Source organism: Hemicordylus capensis, chromosome 4, assembly GCF_027244095.1.
Source record: "Hemicordylus capensis ecotype Gifberg chromosome 4, rHemCap1.1.pri, whole genome shotgun sequence".
Classification (NCBI taxonomy): domain Eukaryota; kingdom Metazoa; phylum Chordata; class Lepidosauria; order Squamata; family Cordylidae; genus Hemicordylus; species Hemicordylus capensis.
In genome coordinates this window covers 78,362,318-78,385,463 of record NC_069660.1, presented here as the reverse complement: position 1 = coordinate 78,385,463, position 23,146 = coordinate 78,362,318, and the positions used below count along the sequence as shown (strand labels likewise).

At 45.7% G+C, this 23,146-nt stretch overlaps 2 protein-coding genes across 11 annotated transcripts in view; one reads left to right on the top strand and one right to left on the bottom strand.

Annotated features, from left to right (window-relative positions):
- The window catches only part of LOC128324113 (omega-hydroxyceramide transacylase-like), a 35,814-nt gene extending 25,217 nt beyond the window's left edge, over positions 1-10,597 (bottom strand). For 4 of the 9 annotated variants that reach the window (XM_053248270.1, XM_053248276.1, XM_053248277.1 and 1 more), the window contains exons 1-2: positions 10,348-10,497; positions 181-270 (exon numbers count right to left, since the gene is read on the bottom strand). In XM_053248270.1, the coding sequence (XP_053104245.1) occupies positions 181-235 (55 nt within the window). In that variant the 5' untranslated portion in view covers positions 236-270; positions 10,348-10,497. The other 5 variants (XM_053248274.1, XM_053248271.1, XM_053248273.1 and 2 more) reach the window with 5 other exon arrangements.
- LOC128324115 (60S ribosomal protein L10a) lies at positions 10,514-15,623 on the top strand. Of its 2 annotated transcripts, none has more exons than XM_053248279.1 (6): positions 10,514-10,634; positions 11,625-11,699; positions 12,383-12,463; positions 12,861-13,009; positions 13,846-14,018; positions 15,380-15,623. In XM_053248279.1, the coding sequence occupies exons 1-6, from the start codon at positions 10,630-10,632 to the stop codon at positions 15,548-15,550; spliced, it is 654 nt and encodes a 217-aa protein (XP_053104254.1). In that variant the 5' UTR covers positions 10,514-10,629; the 3' UTR covers positions 15,551-15,623. The 2 variants fall into 2 exon arrangements, with proteins under 2 accessions (XP_053104254.1, XP_053104255.1); XM_053248280.1 differs by having other exon boundaries at positions 10,577-10,634; positions 11,628-11,699.
- The last annotated feature ends 7,523 nt before the right edge of the window (positions 15,624-23,146 follow it).

Here is a 23,146-nt window from a genome sequence, read left to right as displayed (position 1 = left end):
TCCATGCCTATCTAGAAAGCCCATGGGTTCTAGGCTGAGGAGGCAAGAAAGGAAAATGCCTCTTACGGAGGGAGCCGCACTGGAGATTGGGAACACAATAATACTAAACCTTGCTTCAAAGTACTCTTTCATATCTTCTCTATAAAAATCAGGTGAGGTCTAGCCAGGAGGTAATTGTACCTTTTCTGTCTGGATCAGAGTTCTCCCCTGCCTCCACCTGCTTCTCCTCCTGCATGGATCCCCTTTGCTGGGCCCTCTGTAGGTGGGGTGCTGTAAAGAACAATCAGTATACACAAACCAAATGTAAGTTCCATCCCTCATCAAAGTGCTATCATTAATTTGGTTAATTTGCCCTTCTGTGGAATAGCATTTAAAACAACAACAACAACAGGAGCCCATTGAGTAACAGTTCTAGAACTGCAACCTTGCTGGATAATTCCTAAAATAGGAAGTCCACCTAGAATGGGGAGCTCATTTTCTTAACTACTCCCTTAGCTAGGTAGTAAATATTAAGGTTGTCCACAAGACCTCGTAACCTGGATGGAAATGGTTGGGGAGGGGGCAGTAAGGCAGACTGCACCTACTTTCCCCCAGACCATCCTTTCCTTTCCCTTGGTCATGCCACTTGTGTGCCCACACGAGCTGCACTGCCAGCAGCGTGGCCGAGTGGCTAGGGAAACGAAGCCCAGACTCCAGAAATCCCACAATGCACTGTGCAAGGAATACAATGCATTGGGGGATTTCCCCACTGCTGGTTGCTCTAGCTGCCCAGCTCTGTGACCCTACTACCTCAGTAAAAGCCCAGGTAAGAAAACTCTGGCTACCCGGTTGGGCAATGCTGAGATCAGGACTAATCCCAGTGCTCCACATGAGCAGTTCTACCTGAGTGGGGCTGTGCAAGCAGGGTAGGACTGCTCGTGTGCATGCCCTCACTGGGCTTTAAAATATTTATTGCCTTAATAAGGAAGTAAACAAAATGAACTCCACATATGGGACCTTTTTAAAAAAAAAATTGTTGACCCAAAGCTTCAGACATCTGAACTGAAGAAACTATTTTTAAAAATCCAAACCTACATGTTTGGTTGGGTGAAGCTCCTTCTAGTTGTGACTGGTTTCATCTAGAATTTGGTTTCGTTATGCATGTCCAATTAGAATTGCTCTTTGATCTATATCCATGCTGAATTAAACAGTAGAGCATGTTTTCAATGTTTGGTATCTTGAAGAATAGGCACATTACATTTAGTGATGATTTCCAGAGCTAACTGGTAAACTGCAGCACATCCTTGTTGTTTTCTACACTTATTTAGTTTCAAATGCTATTTAAAAGCTTTGGGGAGCATCCACTAAGGCTGTCCTTGCACAAGAATGTTCCAGTTGCTCAATGGGTGGCAGGGTACAATTTTCACCAATCCTCCCTTCCCTCTCTGCTGCCCCAATGCCCCTCCCCCAAATATGTTCCTGGGGGATCCTTACAGATATATTTGGAGGGGGAACAGTAGGCAGGATTGGTGAAAACGGAGCATTGGTTACTCATCGTGAAGGCTTCTTCTGGTTGCTGTGGTCAAGGACATCTCTACACGTTATCCTCACGTGCTCCAGGGACAGGACTTACGGTAATTAGCTAAAGAAAGACCCGGGCTAAAGAGGATGACTCTGCCCTGTTCTTACAAGCCAAGTCGGAAGGAGACAGTGAGGCCCCCCCGAGCCTAAGAGAGAACAGGAGGAAAGGATACAGGACATATAAGGAGTAGGTACAGCTCCCAGTGCTAAGAGTAGCAGGTGGAGGGCTGTAATCTAAGATGCAGCATGGAACTTCAGGAACGACTCCCCCAGGTGCAGCCCAGAGCAGAACGGGTGGTGGGGGAAGGTGGCCTTGACCGCAGCAACCAGAAGAAGCCTTCACGGTGAGTAACCAATGTTCCATTCTTGGTTGCTGCGATCAAGGCCATCTCTGCGGAAAATATCAAAGCTTGTACGTCTTGCGGGAGGGACTGCTCTTAGACTATTCCTGGGGGAGGATGCTCTGAAGGACACGTCAACCAAAAGCTGCCTGGGCAGAGGCAAAGGTCCAATTTGTAGAGCTGGGTGAAGGTAGATGGGTTCTTCCACATTGCGGCCTTGCATATTTCATGCAGAGGAGCATTAGTAGAAAATGGGGCGGAAGCTGCCGCTGCTCGAGTAGAATGGGCCATTATCCTGGCTGGTGGACGCAGCTCCTGAGATTCATATGCTGTGGCGATGCATTTCCTAATCCACCTGGCAATCGTAGCTGAGTTGACTACCTCACCCATAGAGGGAGGGAGGTAAGAAATGAACATTGAGTCTGATTTGCGAAAGGATGCCATTCTGTTGATGTAGGACTTTAAGCAACGCCTCACATCCAGTTTTTGCCAGAGCTTTTCCTGCGTGTGTGTAGGGTGTGGACAGAAAGTCGGCAGGAACATGTCTTGGGAGAGAAAGTACTTTAGGCCTGAAAAGGGGGTCTGGTATCAGGTGGACAGAGTCCTCAGCGAATACGCAGAAAGATTTGTGAACTGACAGGGCCCATAATTCTGACACCTGTCTGGCGGAGGTGACAGCCACCAGGAAGGCCAGTTTGAAAGATAGCATCTTTAGAGATATAGATTTGATCAGTTCAAACAGAGCCAGTTGGAGTGCCCAAAGAACTGTGTGTAAATCCCAGAAGGGAAAACGGTGTGAAGTTGGGGGTGAAAGTAGCGTTGCCCCTCGCAGGAAGTGCTTGAGCAGGGATGAAGAAGTGTTGACCTGCGTGACTGGCTGGAAATCAAGACAATGAGCGACACTGCTCACCTCTTTAGTGTGTTGGGTTTAAGCCCCTTATCCAGGCCCTCCTGGAGAAATTACAGTACATGTGTCATAGACACTTTTCCCTTTTCAATGCGATGGCAGGCGGACCAGCGAAGAAAAGCTCTCCACATGCACTGATATACTCTGTTAGTGGAGTCTCTGCATGAAGCTAGAATTGTGGTGGTGATATTGTGCGGGAGACCCTCATTCTCTAGGATCCTCTGCTCAGTCTCCATGCGGCTAGCCGAAACCAGCTGGGATTTGGATGGTTCACTGGTCCTGCTAGAGGAGAACTGGAGCCACTGGGAAAGGCCAGGGTTCTGCAATGCTGAGGTGTAGCAGCTCGGGAAACCAGCAGTGGCGCGGCCAGTGTGGAGCCACCAGGATCACTTTGGCCCGCAGGGTCCTGATGCACCTGAGGACACGTGCCAGGAACAGGATTGAAGAAAACATGTAAAGGATGCCTGAGGACCAGCTTGCCGACAGAGCATCTGTGTCTTCTGCTTTAGGGCATGGAAGCCATGAGATGAACCTCAGGAGCTTCGCGTTGAGAGGAGTCACGAAGAGATCAACCTCCGGTTCCTCCTACCTGCGTGCCAACTGATTGAAGGCGCGTCAATAGAGCAACCATTTGCCCGGTAGCAGGTCCTCTCGGCTGAGTCAGTCTGCCAGGGAATTCAGGTCCCCTTTGACGTGATGCGCAGTTATGGATGGTAGGTGCTCCTCCGCCCATGTGAGCAGCAGGGTTGCCTCCTGGTGCAGGGACTTGGAGCGGGTGCACCCTTGTCTGTTCACATGGGCCTTGGCCGTCGTGTTGTCCGTCTTTATGAGGACATCCAGAAACTGAGGAGGGCTGGACTTATGGCCCCCAGCTACAGCCAACTGATGGAATGCCGTTGTTCCAGTGGTGACCATTTCCCTTGGGCTGAGCACTGCAGACAGTGGGCTCTCCAGCCCCTGGTGCTGGCATCGGTGGTGACTATAAGACGTGGATAGTCCATGTAATCACTTCCCCCTCAGGATGTTCAGGGGCAATAGCCACCAAAGGAGAGAGCGTCGTACTTGAGAAAGTAGCATCAGTAGGAGTGGCTGCTTTAGTGTGATAGCTGGCTGGTAGGGCAGGAGGAACCATTGTAGGTCCCTGATGTGGAACTGTGCCCATGGAACAGATTCGAGAGTGGCGACCATGAGGCCCAGGATCCTTGTGAGAGACATCAGAGGAACCGTGGGTGAAGTCAGCTCCTGTTGGATTTCTGAGACTAGAAGGTGGAATCTGTCCTGAGGGAAGAATTCTGTCACCAATGCTTTCCAATATCTACATGAAACCGCTGGGTGATGTCATTAGGAGATTTGGTGCTGGGTGTTATCAGTATGCTGATAACACCCAAATCTACTTCTCCCTTCCTTCTTCAGGAAATGGCACTCATTCTCTAAATGCCTGCCTACAGGCAGTAATGGGCTGGATGAGGGAGAACAAATTGAAGCTGAATCCAAGCAAGATGGAGGTGCTCATTGTGGGGGCTCAGAATCTGAGGGGTGAGTTAGATCTTCCTGTGCTGGATGGGGTTACACTTCCCCAGAAGGAGCAGGTGCACAGCTTGGGAGTACTCCTGGACCCAGGCCTCACCTTGGTATCTCAGGTGGAGGCCATGGCCAGGAGTCTATCAGCTTCGGCTGATTCGACAGCTGAGCCCATTCCTTGAAGAGGATGACTTCAAAACATTGGTGCACCAGCTGGTAACCTCCCAGCTTGACTATTGCAATGCGCTCTACGTGGGGCTGCCTTTATACATAGTTCGGAAACTTCCGTTAGTTCAGAATGAGGCAGCAAGATTGGTCTCTGGGGCAACCCGGAGAGAACATATTACACCTTTTTTGAAACAATTGCACTGGCTGCCGATATGTTTCCGGGAAAAATACTGTTAACTTGTTTTTAATTTTTGTTTTAGCTCTTTATTGTTTTAGTGGTTTGTTTTTAATTGTAAACCGCCCTGAGCCATTTTGGAAGGGCGGTATACACATCAAATAAATAAATTAAATAAATAAATAAATATAGGCAACCCTGACGGGTGTCGATTATAACTCCCAGATGACGTAGTTGGTGGGAGGGAACTAAATGGCTTTTCTTGACGTTGATAATAAAATCGTGATGTTGGAGGGTGTGCAGCGTGGTCTGCAGGTCAGAGCCCACCGAGGCCTCAGAGTGAGATTGCAGCAGAAAGTCATATAAACAGGCAAAGGCCCGGATCCCCTGAAGGCGGAAGAAGGCCATCAAGGGAGCCAGGATCTTGGTGAATACTCTTGGGGTGGAGGACAACCTGAAGGGGAGAGCAGAGTATTGATAGTCCACTCCTGCATACTTGAATTGGAGTAGGGACCTGCTGTCGTGGTAGATCAGTATATGGAGGTATGCCTCCTTTAGGTCCACAGATGTGAGCAAGTCTCCGTGGTGTAGGGGCTCTGTGATGGCTCTCGGGGATTCCATCCGGAATCTGCTGTAACACACCCACTTGTTTAAATATTTCAAGTCCAGCACCGCTCTGGTGGATCCGTCCAGCTTGGGGACGGTGAACAGAATAGAATAAACGCCCCTCCCCACCTGGCCCTGAGGGACCAGCTCCATGGCTCCGATGTCCATGAGATGCTGAATGGCATGCGCCAGCTTTGAATGTTTGGAAGTAGAGCTTGAGCGTGGGGACAGAAGGAATCTGGGGGGAGGAGAGCCATTCAGTTTTATTCTGTAGCCATGCTCTATTAGATTGAGCACCCATTTGTCTGAAGTGGACTGCTCCCAGGCTTGGAAGAAGTCCGAGAGGCGGCCCCCCAGAACTGCCTGTCCCGAGTCATAACTGTTGTTTGGATTGATTGGACTGAGGGGGGGGGGTTGCCTGTTTCCGGGGTTCCTGGGGGAGAAACGCTGCCGGTTCCAGGCTCCTCGCTGATATCTGAAGTCTCTGTCTTGGCCCTTGAAGGAGGAGTGAAAGGCACAAAAGGGCTGAAAAGGCTTTCTGAATGCCGGTTTGTCCTGTTTGCGGGGTGCAGAGGGCATAGTTTTACGTTTATCCTTTGATTCTACAAGGACTTCTTTGAAGGCCGCATCCCCGAAGAGCTTTGTGCCATCACAGGGCACCACAGTCAAGCTGGCCTTGGAGGTGGCATCAGCTTGGCAGCTCTTTAGCCATAAATGCCTCCTCCCCACGATAGACGCAGCAGAAGCCCTTGAAAAGAACCTTATCGTGTCGAGTGTAGCATCAGCCACGAAGGCCTGAGCCTTCTGCAGCTTGACCAGCTGCTGTCTAAGGCAGGCAGGATTGGTTGGAGTGTTGTTAAGAAGGTCATCATGCCAAAGCTGGCTGTCTCTGGCTGCCATAGATGAGGCTGCTGAAGCCCTTGTAGCAAATGAGGAGTTGTCGTGTACACGCTTCAAGGCCATTTCAGCTTTCCTGTCAGACTGGTCCTTGAGGGATGCTTCCCCGTCTCTAGGGAGTAAGGAACAGGCGCGTCCGTGTTAGGAGTCTTCAGGAGTGTTGTGGGTTCCTGCTGGAGAGAGTAAAAGCGTGCCGCTGCTGCCATTTTCGCTGGCCAGAACCTGAGGGGTATACTTGTGCATCAAATGGGCCGTAACCCAGAATTTGGCATTAAAAAAGCAAAACTGGCAAGGCCCATTCTTCCTTAATGCTTTCAGTAAAACATTCTGGTAAGGGGAGAAGCATATCTTTAGGTTTAGCCCTGGGGAAAACCATATCACCCTTAGAGGTAGGGTTGAGTCCAGTTGTATCTTGGAATAGAGGCCTATAGTGGTGAGTACTTTAGTCATTAATGGATTGAAGTCCTCGGGGACAAATAAACGTTGAGATACGTTAGCGGGATCAGGCCCCTCACCCCATTCGCCTTCCTCCTTATCCAGAGGGGTAGCTAGAACCTGCACCTCATCTCCTGATTCTACCTGAGCCTCCTCCAGGTCACAGTCCACTCCAGAAGCCAGAGATTTCACATACTTGTGGAAAGGCAGGCTTCTTTTTTAATGGGTTTGGGTCCCCAGAGTCCTGGTCAGAGAGGTCTGAGGAATGAGCCCTAGTTGCATGAGTGGATGGTGTCTTAGATTTTTTAAGCGAAGCCTTAAGGGAGTGCTTCTTTTTTGCCTTTTTGGGCTATGGAGAGTGTGGGCTAGAATCAGAGCATTCCTCCAAAGAGGAGGAGTCATGTTTGCACTTTCTGGACCGCTTTTTTTGTTTTGGGGGATGCAGTTGCAACAGTGTCCACCATAGCATTCTTAATCCATGCCTGCCATTCTGGAGGCATGGCAACAGGGAGACCAGTAGATGCAAGTCTCAAGGCAAGGGCACGCACCACCACCCCCAAGGGCAGAGCTCACCACGTTTTGCAGAGATGGTGCTGTGGAAGCCTCCTCCGAAGTAGCTGTGGTTTTGGCAGTTTTATCAGTGCAGCCGCCATCTTGGATCAGTGCAGACGTTCCCACTTCCATCACGGCCAGTTCAGAGATTGCCCTGATCTCCTGTTGCATGGGCGGCAGGTTGGCCACAGGGAGCCTCGATATGGCTCTGCTTCGTAGAACCCAGAGGAGGAAGGTTTCCGCCATCTCGCCCAGATCCAAGGAGGTCTTCAGAGACGCCTTATTGCGCATTCCAGGGCCCGAAGGTGGGAAACACACCATGGCCAAGTGTCAAACGACTCTCCGGTAGCCGGACAACTCTCCAGTTGCCGGCAAGAGCGCTGGGGGAAGTGGAAATCCAGGCGCTCTAGTGCCCTTTGGAAAGATGTCTCACGGCTTCCCAGCAGGAATGCAGATGATGAGGCTCGTTCCTAGCAGCTCCATACAGGGAGGGAGAGGGGAGGAGGAAGAGGAAGCAGAGATAGACAGGGGTGTTTTTTTGGTGTGTGTTTTTTTGAATAGCAAGCGGAAAAGGAAAGAGAAGCAGTGGAAAACCAGAAGGCTGAGAAGATCAAAGAAGGCAGAGGAATTGAAAAAGGAAGGTATAAGGCTTAGAAAAACGCTGAAGGGAATGGAGTGAAAAGAAAACCTGCCTGGAGCTTCGCAGGACTGAAAGAACTGGGTGGGGTCATCCTCCTCAGCCTGGGTCTTTCTTTAGCTAATTACCATAAGTCCTGCCCCTGGAGCACGTGATGAAGATAAGCTGTAGAGATGGCCTTGATCACAGCAACCAAGAATTGCCCCTCCCTAAAATGTTCTTATGCAAAACTGTCCTTTGTCAGAGGCATACACCCCTCAGTAATACTAAAGCAGTTGTTTTCAGACTGTGTCCCATCAGAAGTTTTTCAGAAATTCCTCAAGGAAACATATTCCTCAAGGAAACATAAACGCATAATGGCAGTCAACAGTCACTGGACAGTTTGCCTACCATCACCATTCCCTTGCACAAGAATTTCCAGTTGCTCAATGGGTGGCGGGGTGCAATTAATGCCAATCTCCACTTCCCTCTCTGCTGCCCCAAACATGTCCCTGGGGAATCCTTAGGGATATGTAAGGGATCTGCAGCCACAGAAGAGTGTTATGTGTTTCTAGAGAACACAAAACCTCTTACCTTTGTGAGGGACTGTAGCTCAGAGCATATGCTATGCTCTGATATGTGCTATGCTACATATGCTATGCTCTGATAGCTTGGAGAGGTGCTACCAATCAGGGTAGACAATACTGAACTAGATTAATCCATCTATCATTAATCCATGGTCTGACTCAGTGTCAGGAAGCTTCATATGTATTCTCAGTTTTTGGAGGCCAACAGTTTGGTCCTATGGCCAGTGTTCTCCATAAACCGTGTACACTCTTGAATGTACCTCAGAATCCTCTGCAGTATACAGATTTTTCATGGTAGACATGGAATGCTGAGTTCATGGGGCTATAGCACACATACTGCATTGATTGATTGACTGATTGATTGATTAAGTGCCATCAAGTTGGTGTCTACTCTTAGCAACCACATAGATAGATTCTCTCCAGGATGAGCTGTCTTCAACTTGGCCTTTAAGGTCTCACAGTGGTGCATTCATTGCTGTCATAATCAAGTTGTCCCATTCTTCTTTCCTTCAACTTTCCCCAGCATTATGGACTTCTCAAGGGAGCTGGATCTTCGCATAATGTGTCCAAAGTATGATAGTTTGAGCCTGGTCATTTGTGCCACAAGTGAAAATTCTGGATTAATTTGTCCTATGATCCATTTGTTGGTTTTCCTGGCTGTCCATGGTATCCTCAAAAGTCTTCTCCAGCACCAAAGTTCAAAAGCGTCAATGCTTTTTCTATCTTGCTTCTTCAAAGTCCAGCTTTCACATCCATAGAGTGTCATGGGAAAAACCATTGTCCAAACTATTCTAATCTTTGTAGGTGTAGGCACGTCACGGCATCTAAATATCCTTTCCAAGGCCTTCATTGCAACCCTACCAAGTGCTAGTCTGTGGCATTTTTCTTGACTGCTGGATCCTTTACTGTTGATAGTAAAGGGTCCGCATTCTCAGCTATCAGAGTGGTGTCATCAGTGTAGTGCAGGTTATTGATGTTTCTTCCTCCAACGTTAAAACCATGCTCATCTTCTTCCAATCCAGCAATCCAGTATATGTTCAGCATATAAACTGAATAGAAAAGGAGAAAGTATAGAGCCTTGTCTTACTCCTTTGCCAATCTGGAACCAGTCTGTTTCACCATGTTCCGTCTGGACTGTGGCTTCCTGTCCTGTGTATAGGTTTCTCATGAGAACATACTGCATATTTTTCATATCATTCATATAGATATAGATATATATGAATGATAGGAAACAAGCGGCAAACAATGCAGCAATAATAAAACACCCTTCAATTTCAACTAGGTAAGGTTCTACTGCCCCCTCTGGGAACATCTGAAAAGGCTAAGATGGGATGATGGGAAGATAGAATGTTAGGGCAAAAAAGGCAGTTAAATTGGGCAGTTAGTGTTGCTGGGTTTAGGGATGGTGTGGAGGATATAATTTATTAATTATATTATAGCCATTTTAAAAACGTAGTGTGTAAGGAAAGGTATATTCACATACAATAAAACTTTGGATGTGCTCCTTTTCTCATTGTATAAATAAACCTGTTCAGCTAACACATTGGCGTGCCTTGAACTTCACACATTCAAGTTTCAGCACCCTCGCCACAAAGATGCTCAGTTATAGACATCGGTGGATTCATGACACTACAAAATAAGGTGAGTTTATGGCATCACCCTTATACAGAAGTGGAGGGTGTGGGAACATTGAGCAAGTTTTACCAGCTGAAGAGTTCTTTTGTGCAGTTGCAAGACAACTACATGCACATAAATTGTTACAACCGCTAACTATAAGGTGTGTCCCCCGCCTGAGCCTTTAAGAATAGCATACGCAGAAATTAAACAGGTGAAAGCTGCACTCCTTCGACTTTTACCTGTTGGGCTGTAAACGCCCTGAGACCCTGCCAGGAAATCCCTACCGTGCTTCGCATACCAAAAACAAGATTTCTACCACCTACTGCAAAGCACATCCGAGTTAATTAACTTTTTCAAAAGCTTACATCAGAAAATAGTCTCCTTCATGCTTTAATAATGCCGAATGATTAAACAGCTTTGTATAACTCTAATCCCAGAATGCTCACTTACGAGTACTACGAGCAAACTCTCACCCCTCCCACACCGTTTCGTAATCCACTACCCATACGGCTTTGCGGTCCTTCTTTCAAAATGGCGACCGTTGAGAAATCACGTGACTAACCTCAGGCAGGCTCGTGATACCGTGTTCTAGTTCTCGCGGGAATTGGAGGGGGCGGGTCCTTTTCTCTTGCTGTCGAAGCCGCAAGATGAGGTATGTTTTTGTTCTGTCGTTGGGCCTTAAGGTGGTAATCCGTCGCCATCGGTACTTTGTTGGGCCTCCTGGGCGGTGTTAAGAAGGTCTCATTGTGGCAGAACGAGGGAGTATTTTGGCGGCTCAAATAGATGGAAGGGCGAGTTTTGGTGGGGGCGCTAGACCCCAGCAAGCCTTATTCGGAATGGCTAGAATTGGTTCGGTGTCCATAGCACCTCTTTGGGTTATATTGTTCAGATAGCTTCAAGCACGTGTCCCCAAGCCCGCTCCCGTTCAGAGGCTTAAAAGGTGGATCCTGCTTCCTAAGATGCAGAGGTTAGGTTGCTGTCTGCAGCACACATATTGGGAAGCAAGTTCCTTTTGAATTCAGTGGGTCTAATTTCCGAGTAAGCCTGACCAGGATCGGGCTGCTTCTGGGTGGGATTTTTTCGTTGAGGATGAATATTTTGCTTTCAGCTACTGTGGGAATAGTGCTTCACTGGAGTCCTATGCAGAAACTGCATCTTTTCCCCAGGAAGCTTTTGCTGCTTCAGAAGTGATCCCTCCTGGGAACCAGTATAACCTTTTCTAAGCTGAACCTGGTTGTTTTTAAACTTTTTTTTGTTTGTACTAATTTTCTGTGGTTTCAAACAAAATCCAAGAAAAATGCCAAACAACTGGCAAACAGTACGGGGATACGGAAAATGAGGAGGCCTGAACCTGGTGGTTGAGAGAACATACTTTTGGAAACTTTCTCCCTTTGCAGCCTTTATAGCAGCCAAGAGAAGTTCTCTTATGTTTGAAGTAAAAATTGTAAAGGCACATAGAGAGGGGCTCTTGGTGGCTACTCCCCCTTTTGACTTTGTCAGAGCCCAAGCATCAGTCTTTCTGGATATTATGGAAGAGGAGTTGTATGGATATTCAGGGCTCCCTGCATGCTGGCTGCCCTGTGTCTTTGAGAAAAGTGGCTAAAAGTTTGATCTCTGACATGGCTGTTGTGTCTTCCTACAGCAGCAAAGTCTCCCGCGACACGCTCTATGAAGCAGTGAAGGAAGTCCTTCAGGGGAGTCAGGCAAAACCACGCAAGTAAGGAGCTCCCTGTTCCACTTTATTCTGTGCTTCTCATGAAAAGACAAGGCTGTCCATGCGAGCTAAAGCCAGAATAACAGCCTGATCCTCTATCAAGTACTTAAGCTACATTATAGAGACTGCACACTGGGGGTTCACTGTTCCTTCCTTAAAATTACAACTATAAGGCTGAAAGGAGAAGGCAACTCATGCTCATGGGGAGAGGGAATGTGAAGACGAGCAGCTCCCTGAGTGCCCCACTATGTTCATGAGCTAGGGGACAGGTTGGGGTGCTTGTCTCTCCCCTCTTTTGGCAGGGAGAGAGATACAGAGGTTAGCAATTGTCCAAGACCCAGAGTGCCATAGCCATCCTTTTCCCATTTCTGTCAAGAGATTGTGAAAAGTATGTTTTTGTACATTTATTTCATTTCTTTATTTTGACATTTATATCCCGCTCTTCCTCCAAGGAGCCCAGGGCGGTGTACGCAGGTATGTTTATCTTCACAAGCACCCTGTGAGGTAGGTTAGGCTGAGAGAGATGTGCACATATGGTTGGCCTAATTGCTAGTGGCTGAGCAGTGGCAGCCCTGCTGTGGCTCTCTGAGGTTATAATTTATTTCAAACGCACTGCTGTTAAGTTTGCGTGTTACTGGATTCTCTTTAGTTTTCAATCAATCTTAAAAAAAAATCTTTTTCCTTAGGTTCTTGGAGACTGTGGAGTTGCAGATCAGTCTGAAAAACTATGACCCACAAAAGGACAAGCGTTTTTCTGGCACCGTCAGGTTTGGCACTGTTCTTGTCTCACCCAGCCTTCAGCTTGCACCCCGCTCCCTGATACAAGGCTCTGAATTCAGGCCATCTGACATACAGCATGTTGACTGTTAAAGAACATGGCAGCTGGGTGTAATGCTGAATTGCCCGGGTAGTTCAGATCCTGCCCACTGTAAAGTGGGTGTGGCTGGACGGACCCCTACCCTGGGTCTTAAAACATGAGGGAAGGTGTGGTGAAGCTGTTCTGCTGATCCCACCGACCACTTTAAGAAGCCAGATTAGACACTGGTGGATGAAGACATGCTAGTTGGCTGTGGTAAGACTTTTCAGCCATGGTTCTTTCACATTTTGAATTGCTCAGGAGGATGTGAAGTGCCTATTTGTGATGACCTCCTTCCTCTCTACTAGGCTCAAGTCTGCGCCACGGCCTAAATTCTCCATCTGTGTGCTGGGAGACCAGCAGCATTGTGATGAGGCTAAAGCAGTCGACATCCCTCACATGGACATAGAGGCTCTGAAAAAGCTCAATAAAAACAAGAAGCTTGTGAAGAAGCTGGGTGAGCAAAATTGGGAGCTGGGGTTTCTCAAGCCCTGAGGAATTCCTGTCACTATTAACTTAGTGGTGTTGGTGCCTAGGAGTAACTGGAACATGACCCTATGCAAGTAGTTAAATGTGGGGCAGTAGTACAGATCCTCTTCGCTCTGTGCATTAGGAAAGATAAACCCTTTTTAAAAACATGAACTTTTCTTGTCAGTTTCATATCTTCCTCGCATCTAGTTAAAAGAACTGTCATGCCCTCTGAATGGAATTTCAACAGTCAGTGATGTAATAGTTCCAGAATGTAGCACATTTTGTACCAAGAGCTGTTCTCTGCTCTGAAACATGCTGAAGGTGGTAGGTGGTATTTGAGTTGCCATCTAGAATGCCTTTTTTGGGAATGCACAAGGGATTGTGTGCATGAGCACACACCATCCTTTTCCTGGTGTGTTTCTCCCCCCCCCCCCCCCCATCAATGTCCCTCACTATTCCCGAGACAGATTTTGAAGCTGCCTTGACAGTGAGAATGGGCATGCACAGAAGTTTGAGTGTGTTCAGAACTTGCCATACACACACAGCCCTTTGGAATGGGGATTTGTCTTCATGGTCTTTAAGCTAAACCTAGAAGTGTACATAGCCTGAAGGTTATTGAATCCAAACCACTGTCCTGAGACAGTGATATACATTATATGTGAGCATGGATTTTCTTTAACATTCGTTGATCTTGGACTTTAATTTCCTTTAAAAATTCTCGGAGCATGTAAGAAGTCTAATTGGTAGCTTTTGGAGACATTTGAGGCCTGCTTTGCAAGCTTTTGAGTGCAGTTTCAGTTTTTCATTTTTCATTTTTAACAGCTAAGAAATATGATGCTTTCCTGGCTTCTGAATCCCTGATCAAGCAGATTCCTCGAATCTTGGGACCGGGACTGAACAAAGCTGGCAAATTCCCCTCTCTTCTTACTCACAATGAGAATATGGTGGCCAAGATTGATGAAGTCAAGTCCACCATCAAGTTTCAAATGAAAAAGGTAAAGGCGGGGGCAGCGTTCCCTCTAAGACCTGCGTGTGTGCTCACTAGTTGATGTCCACTCAGTTAATTGTCAATTCAGCTCATTGAATCAGGAAGGCCCCACTCTGAATGCATTTGCGCACACAATGCCTTGATACTGCTGCCCAGAACAAAACTCATTCCACACATAGATGAAAAAAATTAGAACACTGGTGGAGGACCAGATAACAGACCTTTGATTCTCAGAACTGGGTGAAGTGCTGAAACCACAGCAGTTGTTGGGTATGTTTTGCTTAAAGACTCCGTTGCTAAGTAAGGTCACAAATGACAAATCTGGCTTGCAGCAGGTTGGTCAATTGAGAGCAAGCCAAGAGAGATGTTTTTGTTCTAGTTGCTTCTAGTGAATTGACTTCTTTGAGTAGGATAACTTGTGTAGCTTTCTTGAAAGGAAGAGTGCAGACAGGTAAAGGAAATACACTGTGAGTTCCATTAAGCTTAAATTCATGGTGAAGTTTACAAACTAAAATATTGCTCACAAGAGAGAATATTCAAAAGAGAGAATATTCAATATCCCATTAGGGGGAACCTCTTCCTGATCCTAACAAGTCACTGCTGTATGATGGGTATGCTGCATTTTAATAAATGTATCAATTTGTATTAAACTTTGTACAATTTTGTATGTCCATAGAAATGTATTTGGACCTATATTAAAAAGAACAGTTATTTGCTAATATTATGACCACAAAAGTAAAAATGGTCACCTGGATCCTTTCCTCCAGTTCTTTCAAATATTTATCTTTTCAATTCAGTTGAAACTTGCTAGAGTTTTGACTTGAGAGAGTGCCCTGGCTGATGCCTTTGGTCCCAGTGATCAAAACTTGTGCTTAGCAGTCTTGCCAAATCAGAGCCAAAACTAGCTGGAGGCCGCTGGAACTGGAAATAATCTGGTCAGTTTAGCAAAAGTATCCAGATAATTAAAAATAGAAAGCTTTAGTACTTCAACCGGAGTTAAACAGAGGAACCACTATTTTCCAATCTTTTTTCTTTTTCTTGATCACTTCCTTCAGCAAATAATTCTGCACTTCAGACCTAAAACCTAACTCTGTCATCCATTGTGTATTGCTGTGTAGTGCAACTGGAATAAAAATATCTTTTTTTAAAAAAAAACCCTAGTAAAAACAGTGCCAACCCTGGCTGTTACGTTCTGCCTTTGGGTTGATGCTAATGGGCAGCATTAGTCAGTTTTCCAGAGTTTATGCTGCTAAAATTGGGTTGGGATGATAAACTGGAATAGCTCATACTTTGCTGGTCAGTTTCATGCACTTCTTTATCCTGACTTCCATCCACTCAGTGAGTGAATATTTTGCTCTCTCCTCCCAGGTGCTCTGTCTGGCTGTGGCTGTAGGCCATGTGAAGCTGACTGAGGATGAGTTAGTCTACAACATTCATCTGGCCATCAACTTCCTTGTTTCATTGCTGAAGAAAAACTGGCAAAATGTGCGAGCTTTGTACATCAAGAGCACCATGGGGAAACCCCAGCGACTATACTGATGACAATATAGTTTTCTTTTGACTAATCTATTCAGTGTGTGACTTGGTTTAGTAAAATCTTCATTACCTGATATATCTGAATGTCTGTTTCTTTCTGTTAAGCTGAGACTACCTCTGCATGTGCTTGAAAATACCAAGGGTAGTTTTCAGTCCAGTGTCGGGGATACAAATATTGTTTTCAGAATATAATTGTCTGGAGTGTCAGAGCCAAAGCCAAGAGTGAAAGTTTGCAGGCTAGCCTAATGGACCTTAGATGCCAGCTTAGACTATTCCTTCAAGAAATGGGAGAATGGGTTTAAATATAATTTATATTAACCCAAGAAGCACTGCAGGGTGGTGGGTGAGGAGTGTAGTTAGCATATAGAAATATAACTACCCTGCTTTTAAGGATGCCGAGCAATAAAGCCTTCCATCCTAGGGATAGAACCCAGAGGGCTGGCTTATAATTTTGTGTGTTACAGAGTTCTAAGGGGCATATTGATCGGATTTTTTATAATCTCTGGCATTAGCTCATTCAAATAATGCCTCTTGTGAATGGGAGCAAAGTAAGGGACAGGAATGGAAGTTGCTTTCAACACTATAAACAGTTTCTGTATTGGATATTACAATTGGGTATGTATGAATACACTGAAAAATAGGTGTGGGCTGAAAAGGAGTCAAGGCATTGGTGATGGGTACTAGGGCTACTTCCCCTCATAATTCTTCCACTTTAAAAAATACCTGTTTATCTGCAGCAGCAAACATTTCTTTGAGATCACTGTTACAGTTTCCCTCTGCAGCTAGAGGGAGTGTGGTCATTGCATTTCCTACCATCATTCTTTGCTCGTGCCAAGACCTAAATATTGGAAAGAAAAGGGAAAGCCTCTGTGCTTTTGGAAGGTGTAGGAATATAAGCCTTCATCTAGTCAGCCATGTAAATATCTGTTAAGGAGAGCACCAATCAATTCTTGAAGGAAGGGTTGGAAGTGGAAGGGGTGGGCTGGGCAGTATACCTATAAGCAAGATATTGAATGGACCTACAACTAGAGGGGTTGAAATCAAAAATAACTATCTAGGCATGGAGGTTAAAGATTTTGTTCTGGTTCACAGCAGCCTTCTGCTCTGAGGGCACATATAGCCACCTTGCTGAAGCGAAGATGGTGCCTGGATGGGTATCTTGGAGCCCTATATAAACCACCCTGCATTCTGTGATGGAAGAGGGTGAAATAAAATGGCTAGCAACATCTTTGGCACACTGCACCATTAAAGCAATTCACCTTGGAAGGATGTGTGTAATAGGCATCCATGCACAAAAGGCAGGAATGCAGGCAAATGAGCAGGAGTATATTTAGAATGTGCTTCCAAAGGGCTGCCTGGCTGCATCTTCTATATATTCCTTGCAACTTCAGGTTATGTACCAGGGGGTGATGGTAATGATCGTATTGAAGACATGCGGGTGGGGGGGTCCTGTCCCCACTCCAGTGCCAAGCTTTGTTCAGTGGAATAAAGTTACCCTTTTACATTTTGAGGGCCAGTTTTCACTAGGGAGCTGTGCCCTGCACAATAAATTTTGCCAATTCCATTGTGCCAAAGGCAGTTGCTTCTCAGTGCCCAGAGTTGGGCAAAGATTTCCAGCATAAGCATCTAGTTGTGCTCCACTGTTTGGCTAAATCAAAAACATGTATGTATACTGACACTTGTTGCAGTTTCTCAGACTTGCTTAAGATCTGAGAACTACAAGGAAAGCACTTGCATGGAGCAACATATATGCCAGCTCCATGTGTGCCAATCACATACTGATCTGAGAGCTGAAATGGTGGAGGAGAACTGGTCTTGTGGCAGCAAGAATGACTTGTCCCTTCACTAAACAGGGTCCGCCCTAGTTGCATAGGGCTGAGAGAGACTCCTGGCTGGAACCTTGGAGAACATGCTGAGGAAAGAGGTTAGGGATGTGTCTGAATGTTATTCGGTGCCCGCAGAGGTGGTACTTTAAGGGCGGGGGAGGGTGTACTCACCCCTCCCGCCGCATTTCCCCCGCCGGTGCTCTGTCATTTTAAAACCCCTCGGGGCGGCAGCGTTCCTCCCTGCCGCCCCATTTCCCTGATCGGCTGGAAGTAGCGACCATGCATATGCCCATTGCGTGCGCGCATGTCCGTCTGCCATGCATGTGCGTGATGGCCTTTGCGAACTTTGGTTGAAGAGCTGTGTATAAATATTCATACTAGAAGCTGCTGCCAGTCTGTAGACAGTCCTGCGCTAGATGGACCAATGGTCTGACTCGGTATAAGGCAGCTTCCTATGTTACACAGACTGGTAGCGGCTTCTTCAAGATTGCAGACAGTAGTCTCTCTCAGCCCTATCTTGGAGATTTCGGGGAGGGAACTTGGAACCTTCTGCATTGAAGAATAGAGTGGCCCCATCCCTTAAGGGGAATATCTTACAGTGCTCCCATATAGTCTCCCATTCAAATGCAAACCAAGGCAGGCTCTGCTTAGCAAATGGGACCATTCATGCTTGTTAACACACCCCAGCAGGTGTTCTGAAATTCTAGAGATTGTATGTAGGGCCAGCCCATCCACTAAGCAGATTTAGGCGATTGTGTAGGGCACATGTTCTTGCGGGTCACCTCAGCTCCCTGGGCAGAAATCTTAGTAAAATAGGCAGAGCCTGCCTCCTAACTGGTCTGCAGCTTGCTTTCCTCCTCTCCTCCCAGCGCGCTCTGTCCCCACCGCCTCCCTGCCTCACTCTGCTCTGTTACTGCTGTGACTGCTCAGGTGGGAACCATCATCCAGGTTTCTCAAGAGCCCAGACCCAAAACAGGAAGTGAGTGGTGTGCACCATGGTTGGCTTGGCTGCAGTTGGCCCTGGTTGGTCACAGAAGGAAGCTCCTCACCTTGCTGTTAAAAGCTGCCTCTCAGGGAGACGAAGAGTTTGGTTCACCCTGAGGATCTCAGATCACTGCTGAGGGGAGGGAGGCCGTGATTATAGAGGAAGGATGGGTGTTGGGTGGGCTCCAAGCTCCTCAGCTCTTTCCCCGATCCCACTGTATCCCCGAACCAGCACAGGCTAGTCCTCCACTCGTCATCTGTGTGGGCTGGGCATTCCACTAGGCAAATGAGCAGCCTCTGCAACTCAAATTAAAGCTAGGCTCCACACTTCTCAGCTTTGGGGAAGGGCAAAGTCAAAGTTTGCCTGGAGTGCAAAAACCCTAGGACTGGCCCTGGATGTGGAACTCCATGTCCTTCCAATTCAAGAAATGATTTAGTGAAAATAAGATAATCAGTTGCTATAAAGATGTAGATGTAGGGGGCAATATAACCCAGTATTAATGGATTCCAGTATAAAATATTGTGACAAGTATTAGGTACTCCTAAATATACCCTTTCAAATTTTCTTGGAATTGAAACAAGTAGTCTACTGATGGAAATGAGAGCACTTTTTAGTTTCTGGCTCAAACTCATCTCTGCTAGAAAGGAAATTACCCAAACTCTATCTATCTGAGCAAATGCAATCTAATATGGGAAAATCTGATACTTGACATTGGAGAACAATTCCGCTGAATCATTCATATGGCCTCTCAATAAATTATTTCTGTGGAGTCCAGAAGTCTGTTGCCAAATTAGGTTTCAAAAACAGGTTGAAGGAAGTCTGTATTTGGTGCAATTGATCATCTGTGGCTTCAGTGAGGATTGCTGCCTGGAACAACATGAGTCAAACTTCAGTACGGACTGGAAAATTAAACAACTTGCCGTTGAAGAAAGCTTATGCATTCTTGAGGCATTTCTTAGAATTGTTGCATTGTTTTTCTGTAATATAGGAAATTTAGAATTTGCAACATTGTTTTGTAGTTCTATAACAGAGAGTTTGAGGATTAGATTTCTCCACAAACTGTTGAAGGAGTGGGAGTTTTGGCTTAATTTGCAGAAAGCTGATTTTATGTTTTCAAACGATAACAAAGCAGTTATCTAGGTCCGGAAGTGGCAACTTTGGTATTGTTTTGAGAAAATAAAAACAAAACTTTACGGTTGCCCAGCACTAGTTAAAAAGGCACCTTTTAAAATGGTTGCTCTCTTATATCTTTATCCTATATCTTATAGAAAATGTCACCTTAAGGGGTGCAGCGGGGAAATGCTTGACTAACAAGCAGAAGGTTGCCAGTTCAAATCCCCGCTGGTACTATATAGGGCAGCAGCGATATAGGAAGATGCTGAAAGGCATCACATCATACTGTGTGGGAGGAGGCAAAGAAAACCACAGGGCTCTGTGGGTGCCAGGAGTTGAAATAAACTCTAAGGCACACTTTACCTTCACCTTTATATCTTATAAATAGCAAGGTGAGAGTAACTGTCCCTGTTCATCTCTCCAGTGGCTCTTGCTGGTCTCCCCTTTGTTTATTGTGAGTCTTCTTGGGATGGCGAACTATTTTCTTTTTTCATACCTTTGGTTGTGTAAACCATTTTGAGCATTTTTGTTGTTGTTTGAAAAGTGCACAAACATATTTTAATAACAATAATAATTATATTTATATAAATAATATTTAGGTGGTGTGATTATGATTTGGCTCGATTTTCTCTTGTCCCATTTAATCTTGAGTGGTTGTTTTTTAAATGTCGGTTGTGTTATGGGTTATGACTGGACAAATACATTTTAATTATATTTACTGCCAGATCTGCACTCAAATACATTTGGCAAGCATTCAAAGCATGATGCTGAATCCAGGGATGAAATTTTGGAACATTCATGCTCAATGCCAAACTTTCCATATTTCAGCTTTGCTGGCATAAAAGTGGATGCAATGGGGAAATAGCAGGATAGTTGCAATTTAAGGCAACCCAACAGCCCCATGTGCTGAGGAAGACTAGTTCCGCCAGCTTCGCACTGGGTGCCCCGTTCACCGGGTCAAGTGAGTAGCTTTGAAAAGCAGTACCTTTGCATCTGATCTCAGATTGTCTTGAACATGTGACATCAAGGAGCCAATGGAGCTCTTTTCTGGCTGGCCACAACTGTTTATTTTTGTGCATTGACAGACATCATTGCAGCTTAAGTCTGATCAAAAGGAACAAAGCTGCTTTGAGGAAAGATTGCATTTGGGAAGTGGTGTTAGAAATAGTCGCTGTATTTGTCAGTGTAGTTTTGTGATGAGAAAAATAGGTCAGGAAGTGGGGCTGCCCCTTGACTTGTTTCTGTCTGAGGCAAAAATGTTAAGCTGTTCCTCCCCTTCCCCATGGGCCTCTCTTTTGCCTCCTGCTACATGACATCTGCTGCCTTTAGTGGCACCCAACAGCCAACTCCTGAAATGGCTGCCTCAGCTTGTTTCATGGTTAGGGTACCTCTGTTAGCCTGGGAGAAGTTGGGGTTACACCAGGTTCATGAAGAAAAGGAAATTACGTTCCAGCATGGTTTGGCTATTGAGAATGGTATTGCAAAGCTGGGAGAAGTGCAGTCAGAAAAATGCCAGGGCTCAGCATGAAAGCAACACAATTTGTGTGGGACTGGCTATAGGTACTCAGAAAGGGGATGATTCTAGGTCAACTGATTAAAGAAATGTTAATTAAGCTGACCAATCAATGGGTGTCAAATGTGCATATATTTACATATCAATATGGGTGTTTTGTCTTTTGATGACAATTTTGTCAAAAAACAGTTTTGACTATATGATTTATAAAATGTTGTAGCCCTACTCAGCATTGTTCTGAGTCTCTCTTTCTCTCTCTCCTCCTCCTCCATCTCCTTCCCCGCCCTGCCCCCAACCCAGCCACACAACATCCTAAGTTCCCTAGGTTGAGTAATGGCATCTCATACAGCTGCTGGATGCTCTGCTTGTGGTTACCATAAAGACAGTTTAAACATCTTGAAAATTATGCTGATATGGTCTATGAAGCAACCTGTTTTCTGGAGACAGCAGCAGGTTTCCTTCTGGGCTTCTTTGTTAGGCCAGGATCCCAGCCTTTGCAAAACATTCTCCTCCTAGCTACAGTATGGCATTCTCTTCCTATGCTGATGGAACTGAAAAAGTCTCCTTGTGTTCTTTAAGCTTCACTAACACATGGCTAGAAAGAGCTGAAACCATGACAAGCGCGCAGTGTTTACAAGACAGCAGCCATCCGGCTTATAAACAAGGGGCTTCTCCGGCAGTAGCAAAAGTGCATTCCAAAGACAGCAAGCTTGGCAGGAGAGAACCAGCCTGCTTGAAAGGGGACAGCAGGACCAGCACCAGCCTCATCTCCATGAGCTGGTGATTCTATTTAGGGGCAGAGCATAAAACTGTGCCCATCTCTGTCCAGTTTGGACTTATAGCTGCTTTCATCACCACAGAAAAGTCAAGTTTCCTGGAAGGGATTTCAGTTTGCACTCTTGCTTAGGCTTCCGTGTCCTAGCAACTGACAATCTCACATCCCTATAAAGGTAGGTCATGTTCCTTATATTTGATGTATAGGTGGGGAAAGTGAAGCAGAAAGGAAGAAGTGCCAGTGTGGTGTAGTGTTTAGAGTGTTGGACTAGGACCAGGGAGACCAGAGTTAAAATCTCAATTCAGCCATGAAACTCACTAGGTGGCTCTGGGCCAGTCATGTATCTCTCAGCCTAACCTACCTCACAAGGTTGTTGTGAGGATAAACATAACCATGCACACTGCTCTGGGCTCCTTGGAGGAAGAGCAGGATAGAAAAGTTTTAAAAAAAAAATACAGGGAGTGCTGCTGGTTTTTTTGCAGGATTGTTCTCTCTCAATCTGCTAGCCCCCTGAATCCTTCTATTTAATACTAGTCTATATGTTTCAGTGCACTCTAATGTTAGATTCGGAGGGGGAAGCAACCAAATAAATTTTCCAAGATGTATGATGCATATCAAATCTGGACAGAGTTTTGGGATGAGAGGAGAAAATGTCCAAGGGCAAGTTTTGCTTAAAGCAAGGGGCCAGATATCACAGTCAGACGTATAATTTATTCTGTTCTTAGGCTTTTATTTTCCTCCGGCTTTTTCTGTACTCTGTCTAAAGTTATTTATAATTTTGGGGTTTTTTGGTTCTAATGCCAATACTATTTTAAATGGTGAGTTATAAGCCACCTTGGGGACCAACTGAAAGGTGGAATATAAATATTTTAAATAATAAGCTTCCTTTCCTAGCTCTCCTGATGTCTCAACATGAGACCTTGTATGAGTGGATTCATGTAGCCAAGCCCAGCTTTTTTTTTTTTTTTTTTTGACAGAAAATGAAGATATTCATGCAGTCTATGTTCAGTCATCTGAAAAAAGTCAGCTCTTGCAATACATGTTGGACATGTTTTCTTGGGTACATAAGTATATCTGCTATGAGGGCAACTGATAAGAATAGTCTAGGGTGGAGACAGCAAATATATGAATTCTCCTTCTGTCATCTGTCATGGATTGTGAACTTTAACATCTGAGGCCCTACCTGATTTGGCATGGAGTCTCTGGATGGCAAGAGCTCAAAGAGTTACTGAATCAAACAATCCCTTCCTGTTTGCTTCCTCTGTCTCCGCTCTATGCCCTTGGCCTGGATGGCCTTTCTGTGGGATGGGCTTAGGACAGGGAGCTCCCAATGGCTTCTGTGTGCTACAGCGATAATGAACAAGCTCTGAGAAAAAATCAGTCATAA

Coding starts and splice junctions, on each gene's coding strand:
- LOC128324115 (XM_053248279.1), top strand. Junction 11,700..12,382: donor AGTCAGGCAAAACCACGCAA/GTAAGGAGCTCC, acceptor CTTTTTCCTTAG/GTTCTTGGAGACTGTGGAGT. Junction 14,019..15,379: donor TCAAGTTTCAAATGAAAAAG/GTAAAGGCGGGG, acceptor CTCTCCTCCCAG/GTGCTCTGTCTGGCTGTGGC.